The sequence below is a fragment of the Haematobia irritans genome, chromosome 1, assembly GCF_050003625.1.
Source record: "Haematobia irritans isolate KBUSLIRL chromosome 1, ASM5000362v1, whole genome shotgun sequence".
Classification (NCBI taxonomy): domain Eukaryota; kingdom Metazoa; phylum Arthropoda; class Insecta; order Diptera; family Muscidae; genus Haematobia; species Haematobia irritans.
The window spans coordinates 124,564,427-124,581,894 of record NC_134397.1 but is presented as its reverse complement, the minus strand read 5'-3'; the positions used below and the strand labels follow the sequence as shown (position 1 = coordinate 124,581,894).

Sequence of the window (17,468 nt, the reverse complement as noted above, 5' to 3'; positions counted from 1 at the left end):
GTGTGTTTACCTTTCTTTCTTTGCATTTATTCCCCACAACTGCACCTGAGACACAATTTGTGTGACTGCTATATCGTCTTAGACTTTGTTTGGCTTACAGCCAACTAGATTAGCTAGAGGGTGAGAGAGAGAAAGAGAGTCTCCACACCGCTTTACAAAACCGAACTACTGAACAATGAACATGAAGTCTACACAACAACACCGGCTGATGGCAATACCTTGGTTATAGCCGGAGACAATCTCCACCAAAGGTGTTTGGGGCCAGTTAACGATCGGTATTTCAAGTGTTTAGTACGTAAGCGCACGGTTGGTTGGTTGTCGCAATCAAAACCACAGCGTGATTCTTATACCACTATAGTGTGTAAACGAGTATATGTGTGTGTGTGTCATTTAGTCTTTAAGCCGGGCATAAAAAAGGAGATAAGAAATTATACACAAAAAAAAGGAAAGCCCGAAATCGAAATACAACGAAGATATAAAAAAGAGGGAATACAAGTTATTCCAAGGAAAGTTCAACGAAAGCAAGTGAAAACGAAATCTAGTGAAAATCTATGTAAAATATCTTAAAAAAAGGAATCATAAAAAATAAATACAAAAAAATATAATATTCCAGGAATTCATACAGAGGTTGTTAAAAAACACACTGGAAATAATTACGCTTTACAAAAAACAAAGACCAACTAAAACGACAATCGTCTTAAGATCGAATCATATACCCCTACATCCCATGGTCATATCGACAAAACTACAACGAATCATTTTTATTCTAAAGAAAAGCCAAGTTACTGTAGCGGCTTAAAATTAAAACGAAGAAAACAAAATTAAGAAAATAAATATCTTTTGTGTGTTCTTTTGACACCTCTCACATCTTTAACTCTATTTACCACAGAGGGGGGGATAGAACCTACCTCAGTCATACTCTAAAGAATAGTACGATTATTGTATGGTGAGATATAGACATATAAATAAATCATTACCAACAAAGAATACAACAACAACGCAACGACGACAACAACAACGAAAGACACACCACACGAGATTTGTTTTGCTGAGATTTCATTTTTTTAAGGAAATAACATTCGACCAAAGGAAATCTGCCAAAAATCAAAGAAGGTAATTATCAGAGATTATTACTGTGTGCAGAGGTGCACAGCAGGTACATGTGTAAGAATTTAATTTTTTGAATGTCCATAGCAAAGGGTAACGTGTTGTTGGAAAGATAGATATTTGATGAGTCACAATAGAGGAGTTCCAATGGCGATTAGATGGAAATCTCTTTGAAACTTTTTTTGTGTAGAGCCCACCAGACACACTTTTTTCTGATTCAATCATGGAATTAATTGAAGCAATTAATTTTTTAATTGAAAAGTCTTCAATCACGAAAATGACAGTATCAATTACAGTTTTAATTGGTCATAAAGAAAAATATTTGATTAAAAATTAATTGATTTAATTTGAAAATTTAAATTAACTGTTTAATTGATTCAAAAATTTAATAGATGCTGATTGCAAAATTCAATTAATATGTATACCCTCCATCATAGGATGGGGAGTATATTAACTTTGTCATCAGCGTTGCCACTACGAAATTTTATTTTGGACCAAATTTTTTCCAAAATCGGACCAAAATTCCCTCCAGCGGACCAAATTTCCAATTTTGAAGAAACATGCTTTTAAAAATATTTTATTGTTGTACATAGTGTTTTTATTAAAAAAGTACAGTAAATCGGAAAGGACTGATATGATTTAGTGGTTGACATCAAAACATCGACTTTTAAGCGTTTTCTAAATTTGAAAAAATTTACTTTTTGAAAAGATCGAATTTTAAAGTCAATTTTAGTTGATATCAACGCGAATTTTCATTCGATTTTCTGTGATTGAAAGGGTATCTAATCCCACACTGAAAAAAAAAAACATTCACGGCTCCAGAGACTTTGTCTTCACGCTAATGATTTTGGTATTGATTCCGAGCTACACTCAAAAAAAGTGAACTCTCTATTTCACTAAAGCCAATTTAACTTTATTTTAGTTCATGGAATTATTATATTTGGAGAAAGTCTCCTTTACTCTAATAATTTTTTGCGAACATTAGTTAAATTAACTAAAAAAACAGGACAAAATTATACACAAGTTAAGCATTAAGATTTACTAAATTCATAGTTCATTATTTATTTTTATTTCTTTAAATTTGTAAATTTTACTACAAATGCGTCCATCATGAACTTCCTATGTCACTAACGACATTCTTGCAATTTTTAATTCCAATTTTTTCCCTCAAACTACAAAATTTTCTTTACAAATGAAAAAAATAATTATATGTGATACATTTTCTTGAATTTGTCGAAAAATATTTACTTTTTTTGTGATATTGGCGTGATGCCAGCGTTTTAATACTGTTTAGGTAAAATTTTCTAAAAATTTTCTAAAATCAACCGAAAGTTTTCTTCCTGGTGCGTTCACTGTTTTTTCAGAAGCAGAGAATTGAAGTGAGGACATATTTACGTCACAATTCTCTTTTACTACAAGTGAAAATTATTTTATGTTTCAAGTAAAAAACGACTTTAAAATAATGTGTTAAAAACATCTCCTATTTTTAAACGCTTTCAGTTTTACAGTCAAACTGCAAAACGTCAACAATATTAAAGACGATTTCGTCAATTTTGAAGATTTTTTCAGAAATATTAAAGCCATTTTGACTTTAGGATACTTAACTATAAGGACTTCATTGAAAAGTTTATAGACTTTTGGACATGGAAAAAACTTTATTTCAGAGAAATACATCCTATGCTAATCAAAATTCGCATTCGTATTTTAAGCACATGAAATCTTTGGCTTCACGACAATATTTTTTTCAGTGCACATATACTATTGAATATGTGATAGAAATTTTAAATACTAGAAACAATTTATAAATTTGGCCAAATTTATGAAAATGGACCAAAATGGGCCAAATTTCGGACCAATATTGGTCCGATCGGACCAAAACGGCAACGCTGTTTGTCATTCCGTTTGTAACACATCGAAATATTGCTCTAAGACCCCATAAAGTATATATATTCTAGGTCGTGGTGAAATTCTGAGTCGATCTAAGCATGTCCTTCCGTCCGTCCGTCTGTTGAAATCTTGCGAACGAAACAAGCTATCGACTTGAAACTTGGCACAAGTAGTTGTTATCGATGTAGGTCGGATGGTAACATATTGCAAATGGGCCATATCGGTCCACTTTTACGTATAAACGGACCCCCAGATTTGGCTTGCGGAGCCTCTAACAGAAGCATATTTCATCCGATCCGGCTGAAATTTGGTACATGGTGTGTTGGTATATGGTCTCTAACAACCATGCAAAAATTGGTGCACATCGGTCCATAATTATAAAGGGTGATTTGTTAAGAGCTTGATAACTTTTTTAAAAAAAAAAACGCATAAAATTTGCAAAATCTCATCGGTTCTTTATTTGAAACGTTAGATTGGTCCATGACATTTACTTTTTGAAGATAATTTCATTTAAATGTTGACCGCGGCTGCGTCTTAGGTGGTCCATTCGGAAAGTCCAATTTTGGGCAACTTTTTCGAGCATTTCGGCCGGAATAGCCCGAATTTCTTCGGAAATGTTGTCTTCCAAAGCTGGAATAGTTGCTGGCTTATTTCTGTAGACTTTAGACTTGACGTAGCCCCACAAAAAATAGTCTAAAGGCGTCAAATCGCATGATCTTGGTGGCCAACTTACCGGTCCATTTCTTGAGATGAATTGTTCTCCGAAGTTTTCCCTCAAAATGGCCATAGAATCGCGAGCTGTGTGGCATGTAGCGCCATCTTGTTGAAACCACATGTCAACCAAGTTCAGTTCTTCCATTTTTGGCAACAAAAAGTTTGTTAGCATCGAACGATAGCGATCGCCATTCACCGTAACGTTGCGTCCAACAGCATCTTTGAAAAAATACGGTCCAATGATTCCACCAGCGTACAAACCACACCAAACAGTGCATTTTTCGGGATGCATGGGCAGTTCTTGAACGGCTTCTGGTTGCTCTTCACTCCAAATGCGGCAATTTTGCTTATTTACGTAGCCATTCAACCAGAAATGAGCCTCATCGCTGAACAAAATTTGTCGATAAAAAAGCGGATTTTCTGCCACTGATTTTGGCAATAAAATTCAATGATTTGCAAGCGTTGCTCGTTAGTAAGTCTATTCATGATGAAATGTCAAAGCATACTGAGCATCTTTCTCTTTGACACCATGTCTGAAATCCCACGTGATCTGTCAAATACTAATGCATGAAAATCCTAACCTCAAAAGAATCACCCTTTATATAGCCCCCATATAAACCGATCCCCAGATTTGACCTCCGGAGCCTCTTGGAGGAGCAAAATTCATCCGATCCGGTTCAAACGTGGAACGTTGTGTCAGTATATAGTTTCTAACATCCATGCAAAAATTGGTCCACATCGGTTCACAATTATATATAGCCCACATATAAACCGGTCCTCAGATTTGGCTTGCGGAGCCTCTAAGAGAAGCAAATTTCATCCGATCCGGTTGAAATTTGGAACATGGTGTGGGTATATGGTCTCTAACAATCGTGCCAGAATAGGTCCATATCGGTTCATAATTATATATAGCCCCCATATAAACCGTTCTCCAGATTTGGCCTCCGGAGCCTCTTGGAGGAGCAAAATTCATCCGATTCGGTTTAAATTTGGAACGTGGTGTTAGCATATGGCAGCTAACAACCACACCAAAATTGGTCCATATCGGCCTATATGTTAGTTATGTATAGGCGATCTCCAATCACAAAAATTTGGTCCACATCGGTTCATAAACATGGTTGCCACTCGAGCCGAAAATAATCTACTAAAATTTTATGTCTATAGAAAATTTTGTTAAAATTTCATTTCTGTGGAAAATTTTATTTCTAAGAAAATTTTGTGAAAATTTTATTTCTATAGAAAATTTTGTTAAAATTTTATTTCCATAGAAAATTTTGTCAAAATTTTATTTCTATACAAAATTTTGTCAAACTGAATTATAGACGTATTTAATCGGTCTTTTTTGATTTAATATATACCACGTATGGACTTACTTACAATCTAGAAGACGGTGTTAGGAGGTTTTAAGATACCTTGCCATTGGCAAGCGTTATCCCAACCCAAGTAATTCGAGTGTGGGTGGCAGTGTTTAGAAGAAGAATCCATGGTGGAGGGTACATAAGCTTCGGCCTGACCGAACTTACAGAGAGTATTAAGAAAACAAGAGAACGAAACTGTCAAGCGAAACTGGGACAGTAGGTGGCAGTCATGAGGAAATTTATCTAATGTCATGCAGTTTTTGTCGGCGCTTCTCTCTCAAATATCATACTATTTGCGTCGGCGTAACACAGTTTAGTTCTCTGTCGGCCTTATGAAACGTAAGAAAAATAGGATTTAGAACCTACTTTGTAGTAACAAATGTTCTTTTATATAAATCTTTTCATTCTAAAGGGTGATTCTTTTGAGGTTAGGATTTTCATGCATTAGTATTTGACAGATCACGTGGGATTTCAGACATGGTGCCAAAGAGAAAGATGCTCAGTATGCTTTGACATTTCATCATGAATAGACTTACTAACGAGCCACAACGTCGAATTTTCAGTGAATGGGCCCTAGAAAAGTTGGCAGAAAATCCGCTTTTTTATCGACAAATTTTGTTCAGCGATGAGGCTCATTTCTGGTTGAATGGCTACGTAAATAAGCAAAATTGCCGCATTTGGAGTGAAGAGCAACCAGAAGCCGTTCAAGAACTGCCCATGCATCCCGAAAAATGCACTGTTTGGTGTGGTTTGTACGCTGGTGGAATCATTGGACCGTATTTTTTCAAAGATGCTGTTGGACGCAACGTTACGGTGAATGGCGATCGCTATCGTTCGATGCTAACAAACTTTTTGTTGCCAAAAATGGAAGAACTGAACTTGGTTGACATGTGGTTTCAACAAGATGGCGCTACATGCCACACAGCTCGCGATTCTATGGCCATTTTGAGGGAAAACTTCGGAGAACAATTCATCTCAAGAAATGGACCGGTAAGTTGGCCACCAAGATCATGCGATTTGACGCCTTTAGACTATTTTTTTGTGGGGCTACGTCAAGTCTAAAGTCTACAGAAATAAGCCAGCCACTATTCCAGCTTTGGAAGACAACATTTCCGAAGAAATTCGGGCTATTCCGGCCGAAATGCTCGAAAAAGTTGCCCAAAATTGGACTTTCCGAATGGACCACCTAAGACGCAGCCGCGGTCAACATTTAAATGAAATTATCTTCAAAAAGTAAATGTCATGGACCAATCTAACGTTTCAAATAAAGAACCGATGAGATTTTGCAAATTTTATGCGTTTTTTTTTTTAAAAAAGTTATCAAGCTCTTAACAAATCACCCTTTATTAAATTTTTTGGCAGACAATTTGAAATTATAACTGCCGATGCCTTAATAAAGAATTTATCAAAAAAGTGATTCGACCGCAACGTCGGTTCTACCAAAGCTGCAGGCGTTGTGCGACATCTATATGGTTGACATTTGTTGTTTTTGTAGAAGAGAAATTTTCATCCTCTTGTTTTCTTAATACTCTCTGCTATTAAGTCCATTGTGATACCACATTGGTGAAATTCTCTCTTATCACTGAGTGCTGCCCGATTCCATGTTAAGCTCAATGACCTCTTTTTTATAGCCGAGTCCGAACGGCGTTCCACAATGCTGGGAAACCACTTCGAGAAGCTTTGAAACCCTCAGAAATGTCACCAGCATTACTGAGGTGGGATAATCCACCGTCGAAAAACTTTTTGGTGTTCGGTCGAAGCAGGAATCGAACCCACGACCTTGTGTATGCAGGGCGGGCATGCTCACCATTGCACCACGGTGGCTTCTACAGGGAGTAGAAATAATGTTCTGTTTATGTATGTCAATTTTGGTTGAAATCGGTTCAGATTTAGATATAGCTCCGACATATATCTTTCGTCATATATCAACATTACATTTACATTTGTAATCCGATTTACGTGAAATTTTTTACAGGGAGTAGGATTAACGTTGTTAGTATGCATGCCAAATTTGATTGATGTCGGTTCAGATTTAGATATAGTTCCCATATATATGTTTTCTTGATTTCGGCTAAAAAGGCCAAAATACCAACATTTTCCCTGTAAAATAGCCACTACTAGTGGAAGACTTAAATTTTCCTACTCTTTTAATCACCGATAAACCATAAATACACTTTTGCGATGTTGCCTAAAAATTGTTTCAGATTTATATGTTTCCCATATTTATACCCTGCTCCACACTGTGGAACAGGGTATTATAAGTTAGTGCATATGTTTGCAACACCCAGAAGGAGACGAGATAGACACATGGTGTCTTTGGCAAAAATGCTCAGGGTGGACTCCTGAGTCGATATAGCCATGTCCGTCTGTCCGTCTGTCCGTCTGTCCGTCTGTCCGTGAACACATTTTTGTAATCAAAGTCTAGGTCGTAGTTTTAGTCCAATCGACTTTAAATTTGGCACAAGTATGTGTTTTGGCTCAGAATAGATACCTATTGATTTTGGAAGAAATCGGTTCAGATTTAGATATAGCTCCCATATATATCTTTCGCCCGATATGGACTAATACGGTCCCAGAAGCCAGAGTTTTACCCCAATTTGGGTGAAATTTTGCACTAGGAGTTCAGTTAGTAGTGTAGTCTAGTGTGCCAAATTTTATTGAAATCGGTTCAGATTTAGATATAGCTCCCATATATATCGTTCGCCCGATTTACACTCATATGACCACAGAGGCCAATTTTTCGCTCCGATTTAGTTGAAATTTTGCACAGGGAGTAGAATTAGCATCATAGCTATGCATGCCAAATTTGGTTGAAATCGGTTCAGATTTAGATATAGCTCCCATATATAGCTTTCGCCCGATTTACACTCATATGACCACAGAGGCCAATTTTTTGCTCCGATTTAGCTGAAATTTTGCACAGGGAGTAGAATTAGCATTGTAGCTATGCGTGCCAAATTTGGTTGAAATCGGTTCAGATTTAGATATATCTCCCATATATAGCTTTCGCCCGATTTACACTCATATGACCACAGAGGTCAATTTTTTGCTCCGATTTAGTTTAAATTTTGCACAGGGAGTAGAATTAGCATTGTAGCTATGCGCGCCAAATTTGATTGAAATCGGTTCAGATTTAGATATAGCTCCCATATATAGCTTTCGCCCGATTTACACTCATATGACCACAGAGGCCAATTTGTTGCTCTGATTTAGTTGAAATTTTGCACAGGGAGTAGAATTAGCATTGTAGCTATGCGTGCAAAATTTGGTTGAAATCGGTTCAGATTTAGATATATATCCCATATATAGCTTTCGCCCGATTTACACTCATATGACCACAGAGGCCAATTTTTTGCTCCGATTTAGTTGAAATTTTGCACAGGGAGTAGAATTAGCATTGTAGCTATGCGTGCCAATTTTGGTTGAAATCGGTTCAGATTTAGATATAGATCCCATATATATGTTTTTCTGATTTCGACAAAAATGGTCAAAATACCAACATTTCCCTTGTAAAATCGCCACTGCTTAGTCGAAAAGCTGTTAAAATTACTTTAATTTTCCTAAACTTCTATTACATATATATTGAGCGATAAATCATAAATAAATTTTTGCAAAGTTTCCTTAAAATTGTTTCAGATTTTAATTTATCCCATATTTTTTTACTAACATTGTGTTCCACCTTAAGGCTTTAGCCGACTTAAATTTTGAGTCTATAGATTTTGTAGAAGTCTATCAAATTCTGTCCAGATCGAGTGATAGTTAAATGTATGTATTTGGGACAAACCTTTATATATAGCACCCAACACATTTGACGTAATGTGATATGGTATCGAAAATTTAGATCTACAAAGTGGTGCAGGGTATAATATAGTCGGCCCCGCCCGACTTTAGACTTTCTTACTTGTTTTTACTAACATTGTGTTCCACCCCAAGGCATTGGCCGACTTAAATTTTAAGTCTATAGATTTTGTAGAAGTCTAGCGAATTTTGTCCTGACCGGGTCGGATTTAAATGTATGTATTTGGGACAAAAACATTTATATATAGGACCTAACACATTTGACGGATTTGATATGGTATCGAAAATGTGGATCTACAATGTGGTGCAGGGTATAATATTGTCGGTCCCGCCCGACTTTAGACTTTCCTTACTTATTTTAACTGATTTAGTCTTCCGAGTTTGATTAAAAAGTTGATTGTAACAATTAATTTTTTAATTACAAATTTTTAATTATTGACTTAATTACTTCATGCTTCTATCTTGATTAGAAAGTTAATTTGATCAATTAATTTATTAATTGAAAAAATGTTCAACTTCAATCAACTTTTTAATTGGAAATATTTCGGTGATATTTTTTTCTGTGAAGATTCTCACTTTGGATATAATTATTTTATTGTTATTATTATGTACGGCATACAATCTAAAAATTATTAAACCTTTCGTTTGCCTAAAGGTCTGTTATGCGAAAAATTCACTCTGATTGCAAAAAAAGATATAAATTAAATTTATTTTGCATTTCATCAACCAAATACCCTATTATTGTTTCTAAACGTAAAGACCACATTTGTTCAGTAAAAATAAAAGAACAGCAGGGAAAATTGAGTTGTTTATAATTGAATTTCGAACACCTATCCTATGAAGAGTTCGTAAAGAACCACAAATAAAAAAAAAATCTGAATATGACATATACACAACCTTAACATGGCACAGTGAGAAAAAACAAAAAATAATATTCAAATAATTTATTATAAGGTTACAAACAGAGCAAACAAGTTTTTCTGTAGGAACAACTTAAAAAAAAACACACACACACACATTTGAAATGTATCCTTCCCATTAAAAAAAAAACGTCGCCAAAAAAATTGTGAAAATGTTCTTTTTGGATCCGGAAGTGGTGCCAAATTGACGCAGAAGCGATGAATTTAGCATGGGACGGATGTCCAACATTTCAACAGCCGCTGCACTGAATTTGCATCACTTCTTAAGGTGTGAGGTGAATTCAGTGTTTTGGATGTGAATTAAGAATTTTTGTGATATTTTGACAAATAAATAATTTTAAAATTTTTTTATGATTTTGTTATCAAATATTTTCAAAAATTCGCAATTTGTCTAGAATGGATTTAACACTTTTTTTTCGGTTGAATTTAAATAATTTGTTCCATTTTATTAATTCTTAATATGTTTTTAACCTATTTGAAACAATTAAAAATGAATTTCCCTTTAAAAATATTAAAAAAGCGGGTTATAAAAAATTGACTCAAATGAACTTCCTGTGCAGTTAAAATTAAGAATATCTTTGGAAGAGCATTTTTGGAAGTTCTTTTAAAGTTGTGCCTTGAGAATAACTGCCAAATTTTTTTGCTGGGTTCCAAAGACGTTTCAGACAAACTTTTGAATGTATTAAAAATCATAAGAAATTTATTTGGTAAAATTTCACAAAAAAAATTTAATTCACATCTAAAAACACTGAGTTCCAACCACACCTTAAGAAGTGATGCAAAATCAGTACAATGGTAAAAAAAGCGCAAAGACAAAGATTTGTTGTCCTTCAAATACGAATGCGATTTTTGCTTAGCATATATGATGTATTTATCTGATATGAAGTTATTTTCTTTGTCCAAAATGGATACTCTTTTCAAGGAAGTCATTTTGCCCTTATAGTTAAGTGATTCGACTTTAAAATTGATATCTTTACATGAAAGAAAAATTAGCTTGACTATGGTCGACTTGGCTTTAATAATTCTGAAAAATTCTACAAAGCAGAACAGCATTTACAAATAGGACATGTTTCTCAATACTTTATTTTAAACAGGTTTTTACCCAAAACAGAGCATAATTTATTCTTGAAGTCGAGTTTGAATTTGGAAAATAAAATTTTTGTTAACACGTTTTTGAAAGTCTTTGATTGCATGTGAAGTAGAACGAATAAATTCAAATTTGTTTCCTAGAATCAAGTACGCAAAACTCAAATATAAAAGAGACTTACAAGTCTACAAGTGTTCGCTTCTTTGGCCCCTTGAATACGGAATGAATCGACCCATTTTAATGTCCACACTGAAAAAAAAAAAATATAGTTGTGAGGCCAAAAATTGCTTGAGCTTAAAATACGAATGTGAATTTTGCAATTTCTCTGATATATTTTTCCCCTATATAAAATTCTCTCCTCATATTTAAGTCATTCTTTCGGTTTTCTATTTTTTTTTATCCCACTGTGAGTATCGTATCGTGTGTTCCCATGAATATGAATATGAGAGCTTTTTCATAATACCCATATCCAGAAATGTGCACGTAGATTACCTTCTCGCTGCGCTCTACAGTCATAAACATCAGTGAATATTGGTTTGGGAAACCTACCTTCATGAATAGAAAAAAAATTCTTACATTTTGGGTAATCACTGGTGGGTTGACTTCACTTGGTATGATATCCGTTCGCTTGTCATATGTCCGTCCGTATGTGAATACATAATTTGACAATTTTCTGTTTATTTATTTATGTGGAAATTTCATTTAAACGATAAGAAATGCTCAAAGTTTCCACTTTTTTTGTTAATAGCAAAGTATGAATAGAATATCTCTATGTACTGAGTTTCTTTTCTGCGACAACCACCTGTCAGTACAAATTTTCATTTCTCCTAGCGCCTTAGGTGAAACGATGAAAACTTGCTGCTGCTTCTTGTTTTAGGAAATGCTGAAAAATGTGGAAAATTTTCTTTGTGTTTGGAAGGTGCTTTCGATGAAAAATGATATGGGGGCAAAGTATAATCGAGTGTTTTGAACATGTTTTCTAAATTAACTCCCCCATCCCCAACTTGAGCCATTTTATATGGTCTTGTATGCAAGTGAATATAGAGAATTGTTTATAGCTGAGTTTAAAGTGAATATGACTTTAGTTTGGTTTTGGTGAAAATTTTTATTTGAATATGCATGTCTATATTTCCATTACCTCCCCTCCACTTCTTTTTTATATTCAAGTAAATAAATTTTTTTACTATACTCAAAAAAAGTCAGGCAAAAAGGTGGTCGCCCTCCCCAACAAAATATTGACCATCTACGGAAATTTATAAAAACTCAGAAAATTTAAACCCAATTTTAAAAATTTCGCAAAAGAAAGTAGCGGGCCCTTGTCTAGGCAGACAACCCCAACCTTCTCTGAAAATTTCAAGCAAATCGGAGAACTTAAGTCCATTTTTCAAAAAGTCGGACATCCTCCTTCCTGAACATACATACATGAAAACATGATGTACCCTAGAAACTTCTACTGAAGACTGTCATCCACAATCGAATTACATGGGTTGTGGTATCACTTGCCGATGGCAAGGTATCTTAAAACTTCCTAACACCGTCTTCTAAATTGCAAGGGTCCACATGTGGTATATATTAAACTAAAAAAAGCCGATTAAATACGTATATAATTAAGTTTGACAAAATTTTCTATAGAAATAAAATTTTGATAAAAGTTTCTATAAATATAAAATTTTGACAACATTTTCTATAGAAGTAAAATTTGGACAAAATTTTCAATAGAAGTAAAATTTTAACAACAAAATTTTAACAATTTGGACAAAATTTTCAATAGAGGTAAAATTTTAACAACATTTTCTTTAGAAATAAAATTTTGTCAAAATTTTCTATAGAAATAAAATTTTGTCAAAATTTTCTATAGAAATAAAATTTTGACAAAATTTTTATAGAAATTAAATTTTTACAAAATTTTCTATAGAAATAAAATTCTGACAAAATTTTCTATAGAAATAACATTTAGACAAAAATTTCAACAGAAATAAAATTTTGACAAAATATTCAATAGAATTAAAATTTTGACAAAACTTTCTCTATAGAATTAAAAATTTGACAACATTTTCTATAGAAATAAAATTTTGCCAAAATTTTCTATAGAAATAAAATTTGACAAAATTTTCTATAGGAATAAAATTTTGAAAAAAATGTTCCGAAAAATAAAATTTTGACAACGTTTTCTATAGATATAAAATTTTGGTGGATTATTTTTGGCTCGAGTGGCAACCATGATTATGAACCGATATGGACCAATTTTTGTGTGATTGGGGATCGGCTATATATAACTATAGACCTCTATGGACCAATTTTGGCATGGTTATTAGCGGCCATATACTAACACCATGTTGCAAATTTCAACCGGATCGGATGAATTTTGCTCCTCCAAAAGGCTCCTGAGATCAAATCTGGGAAACGATTTATATGGGGGCTATATATAATCATGGACTGATATAGACCAATTTTTGCATGGTTCTTAGAGACCATATAACGCCATGTACCAACCGAATCGGATGAATTTTGCTCCTCCAAGAGGTTCCGGTGGACAAATCTGGGGATCGGTTTATATGGGGGCTATATATAATTATGGACCGATATGGACCAATTTTTGCATGGTTCTTAGAGACCATATACTAACACAACATACCAATTTTCAACCGGATTGGATGAATTTTGCTCCTCCAAGAGGCTCCGCAAACCAAATCAGGGGATCGGTTTATATGGGGGCCATATATAATTATGGACCGATATGGACCAATTTTTGCATGGTTGTTAGAGACCGTATACTTACACCAGGTACTAAATTTCCGCCAGATCGGATGAAATATGCTACTCTTATAGGCTCCGCAAGCCAAATTTGGGGCTCCGTTTATATGGGGCTATACGTAAAAGTGGACCGATATGACCCATTTGCAATACCATACGACCTACATCAATAACAACTACTTGTGCCAAGTTTGAAGTCGATAGCTTGTTTCGTTCGGAAGTTAGCGTGATTTCAACAGACGGACGGACGGACGGACATGCTTAGATCGACTCAGAATCTCACCACGACCCAGAATATATATATACTTTATGGGGTCTTAGAGCAATATTTCGATGTGTTACAAATGGAGTGACAAAGTTAAAATTTGGCACACATTGCGACACTATATTCTGTACTCCTTGTGTACATTTTAAAGCAAATCAGAGTAAAATTCTAGCTTTGGGGGCCATGTAAGTGCAAATAGGGCGAAAGATATATTGGAACCAATATTATCAATCTGAACCAATATTTTCACAAATGAATAGAGTTCTATTCTTACCCAAAACACATACTCGTGCCAAATTTAAAGACAATTGGACTAAAACTGCGATCTAGACTGTGATCCCAAAAATGTGTTAACAGACAGACGGACGGGCAGACGAACATGGCTAGATCGACTCAAGAGCACGGTTGCCACAGTTGGTAGAATTCTACAAAAAAATGCTAGATTTTTTACTGGTTGGTAGATTGGTAGAATTCTTGATGTTTTAGTAGATTTTGCAAAATGTTCCTTTCCAACTGTAAATAAAATGACCAAATTTTCTTTGGAAATAAATTTTTGAGAAAATTTTCTATAGAAAGAAAATTTTTACCAAACTTTCTATAGAAATAAAATATTTACCAAATTTTCTATAGATATAAAATTGTGACAAAATTTTCTATAGAAATACATTTTTGAGAAAAATTCTTTAGAAAAAAATATATAGAAAATATATAGAAATAAAATTTTGAGAAATTTTTCTATAGAAATACAATTTTGCAAAATTTTCTATAGATATAAAGTTTTGACAAAATTTTCCATATAAATAAATTTTTGAGAAAATTCTCTGTAGAAAGAAAATTTTGACCAAATTTTGTAGAGAAATAGAATTTTGAAAAAAAAATTTTGTAGAGAAATAGGATTTTGAAAAAATGTCTTTAGAAATAAATTATTGGTAATAGGTGGGATCATTTATTCATTTGATGAAAAAAACATTTGTTTCATACTAACCACAAAAATTTGATCAAAAAGTTTAGTAGGTTGTGGTCCAGCCCTGTTCCATAGAGTGGTTGAGGGTATACAAATTTATATTTCTCAAAATTGGCAAAAATCCATGGTGCATGGAGGCAGTGTTGCCAGTATTTTTCTTGCTCTTGTCCCCAAATTATGATGTTTTCGTCCCCAAAAATCCCCAGTTTAAATTTAAAATCCTACAAAGCTCCCCAATACATTTTTTACTAGTTTTTTTTTACAAAAATAAAGCAAACTGCTCTTCTGTAGAAAATCAGTAATAATTTAAAAATTAAAATTTTGTCAAATCCAGCAAGCTGCAATAAGATCAAGATTTCGAACCACAACACCAAGAAAGTTGTGATCGTCTTCCAAATACTGGAGGTATGAAAATTGCCACCTTGTATTTATGAACGAAAATTTACTACTAAATATTCAAGTAGTAAAATTAGGTGGTAGACACGTTGTCAAAGTTGGTAGAATTTTACCAGAAAAAAAAATTTAAGAAAATTTTCTGTATAGAAATAAAATTTTCTAAATAACAAAAAATAAAATTTTGACAAAATTTTGTACAGAAATAAAATTTTGACAAAATTTTCTATAGAAATAAGATTTAGACAAAATTTTCTATATAGAAATAAAATTTTGGAAAATTTTCTATAGAAATAAAATTTTTATAAAATAATAAAATAAAATTTTAAAAAATGTTTGTATAGAAATAAAATTTTGACAAAATTTTCTATAGAAATAAACTTTTGACAATATTTTCTATAGAAATAAAATTCTCGAAATAATCCCCATAAAAATCCACAAATTTATGGAAATTCCCCACCAAATCCCCAAGCCCCCAACTCAGAAATGTCATCCCCATTCACGAAAAATATCCCCAATTTGGAAAAAATCCCCAATACTGGCAACACTGCATGAAGGGTACATAATATTCTACCACACCGAATACTTGTTTAAAATAGTGTTCTTTAGTTGAAATCATAGATTTAATGTGGCCATTTCATTGCGCTCCTACTGCTTTTAAATTACTTTCGAAAATCGTTTGCTTTTTTATTTTTACCACCTTTGTGTTGTGCTGCTGACCCCTTCCAAATGCAAAATGAGCTATTTGTTTAATTTTATTGTTATTGTACTCTTGATACTCCATTAAAACATTTATTAGACGCTTTTGCCTCATTACGACCACCAGCATATTTCAGTGGAATGTAGACTAAATACAACAGCCCCTGAATGGCAGTGGGTAGCTAAATGGTTGAGGTTTTCATAAAAAACAAAATCCCATACTTAAACTTCCTCGAATCGTTCTATGATGATTTGGTTAATGCCTAAAGAGAGAGAGAGAGAGAGCGAGAAGGAAAACAACCAGATAACAAACAATTTTGCCTTAGCCTTCCAATCCAATGGATGGCATGGGCATGAGGGTAAAGTTTGCTATCTTGCATAAAATGTCTATTAAATTTACCGCAAAAATGTTTTTCTTTATACTTAAATTTAAGAAATTAACCAAGGCTTCTCTGCTTTGTTAATTTAATTTTGTGATGTGGCACAAACTTACTCTTCGTTTTTTTTATGTTTTTTATTTCTGTGGTTGTCATCACTTGGGAATTCTTTAAGTTTCAACTTTCTTCCGTTTTCCTTAAGGATTACTGACAATGACATCTTTTAACACGAGCCAAATGATGTTGCGTCATATATACATCCTGCAGAAAATGATAGACCTTGAAAAAAATATTATCTTATTAACATTTTGTCTTCGGGTGCATTGCATTGCACCGTTTCGACAACCGAGAATATAGATATTCGGCGCAAAATTTGTCCATGGATGACAGAAAAACTGGCATCATTGATAAATTACAAGAACAAACTTCTGAAACGTAAGAGAAAGCATGATAGAAATGAGAGTTTCAGTGATAATCTTCGTAGAATTAGCAAGACGATGAAAATTTGCAGCAAACGTTTAATGAGTGACTATTTTAGTGTTAACATCGAGAGATATAAGGGTGACCCACGGAGGACTTGGAAATTTTTAAATGATCAGATAGGTAAAGGTATACGTACTCCTGGAGAAATAGTTGACTGTCATGGTAATGTTTTCACTTCAGATGCTGAAAAAGCTGAAGTGTATAATAGATACTTTTTTGAATCGGTGAACAATTTACGATGTGAAATGTCTTATGACGCTGTTGATATGAATATATATGGTACTCTTATACTCCCATCTAATATGTGTTTTAATTTTGAACCTACTGAACCTCATACTGTTGAGAGAATACTCGATACATTACAAGTCAATAAGAGCTGCGGTTTTGACACTATTAATTCTAGTTGCAACTGCGTAAGTCCATTACGGCAGAAGCACTCGCAATGATTTATGTTACAACAATATGATCGATGAGTCAAAGTTTCCTGATATTCTTAAGTTACACAAAATTGTACCGGTACCAAAAAAAGTTAATTCCAATAAAGTTGAAAACTATCGGCCTATATCGCTTCTCTCCAGTGTGGGAAAAATATTTGAAAAATTAATGTTCGACCAAATGACAGCTCACCTTGAGAAGCATAAACTTATATACTGCAGGCAATA

General features: G+C 33.7%; 1 protein-coding gene across 2 annotated transcripts in view; it reads left to right on the top strand.

Annotated features, from left to right (window-relative positions):
• Positions 1–284: 284 nt before the first annotated feature.
• The window catches only part of btsz (bitesize), a 364,022-nt gene continuing 346,838 nt past the window's right edge, over positions 285–17,468 (top strand). The window contains exon 1 of one of the 2 annotated variants that reach the window (XM_075291600.1): positions 285–1,113. In XM_075291600.1, the coding sequence (XP_075147715.1) occupies positions 944–1,113 (170 nt within the window). In that variant the 5' untranslated portion in view covers positions 285–943. The remainder of the gene's footprint in view (positions 1,114–17,468) is intronic. The other variant, XM_075291602.1, reaches the window with a different exon arrangement.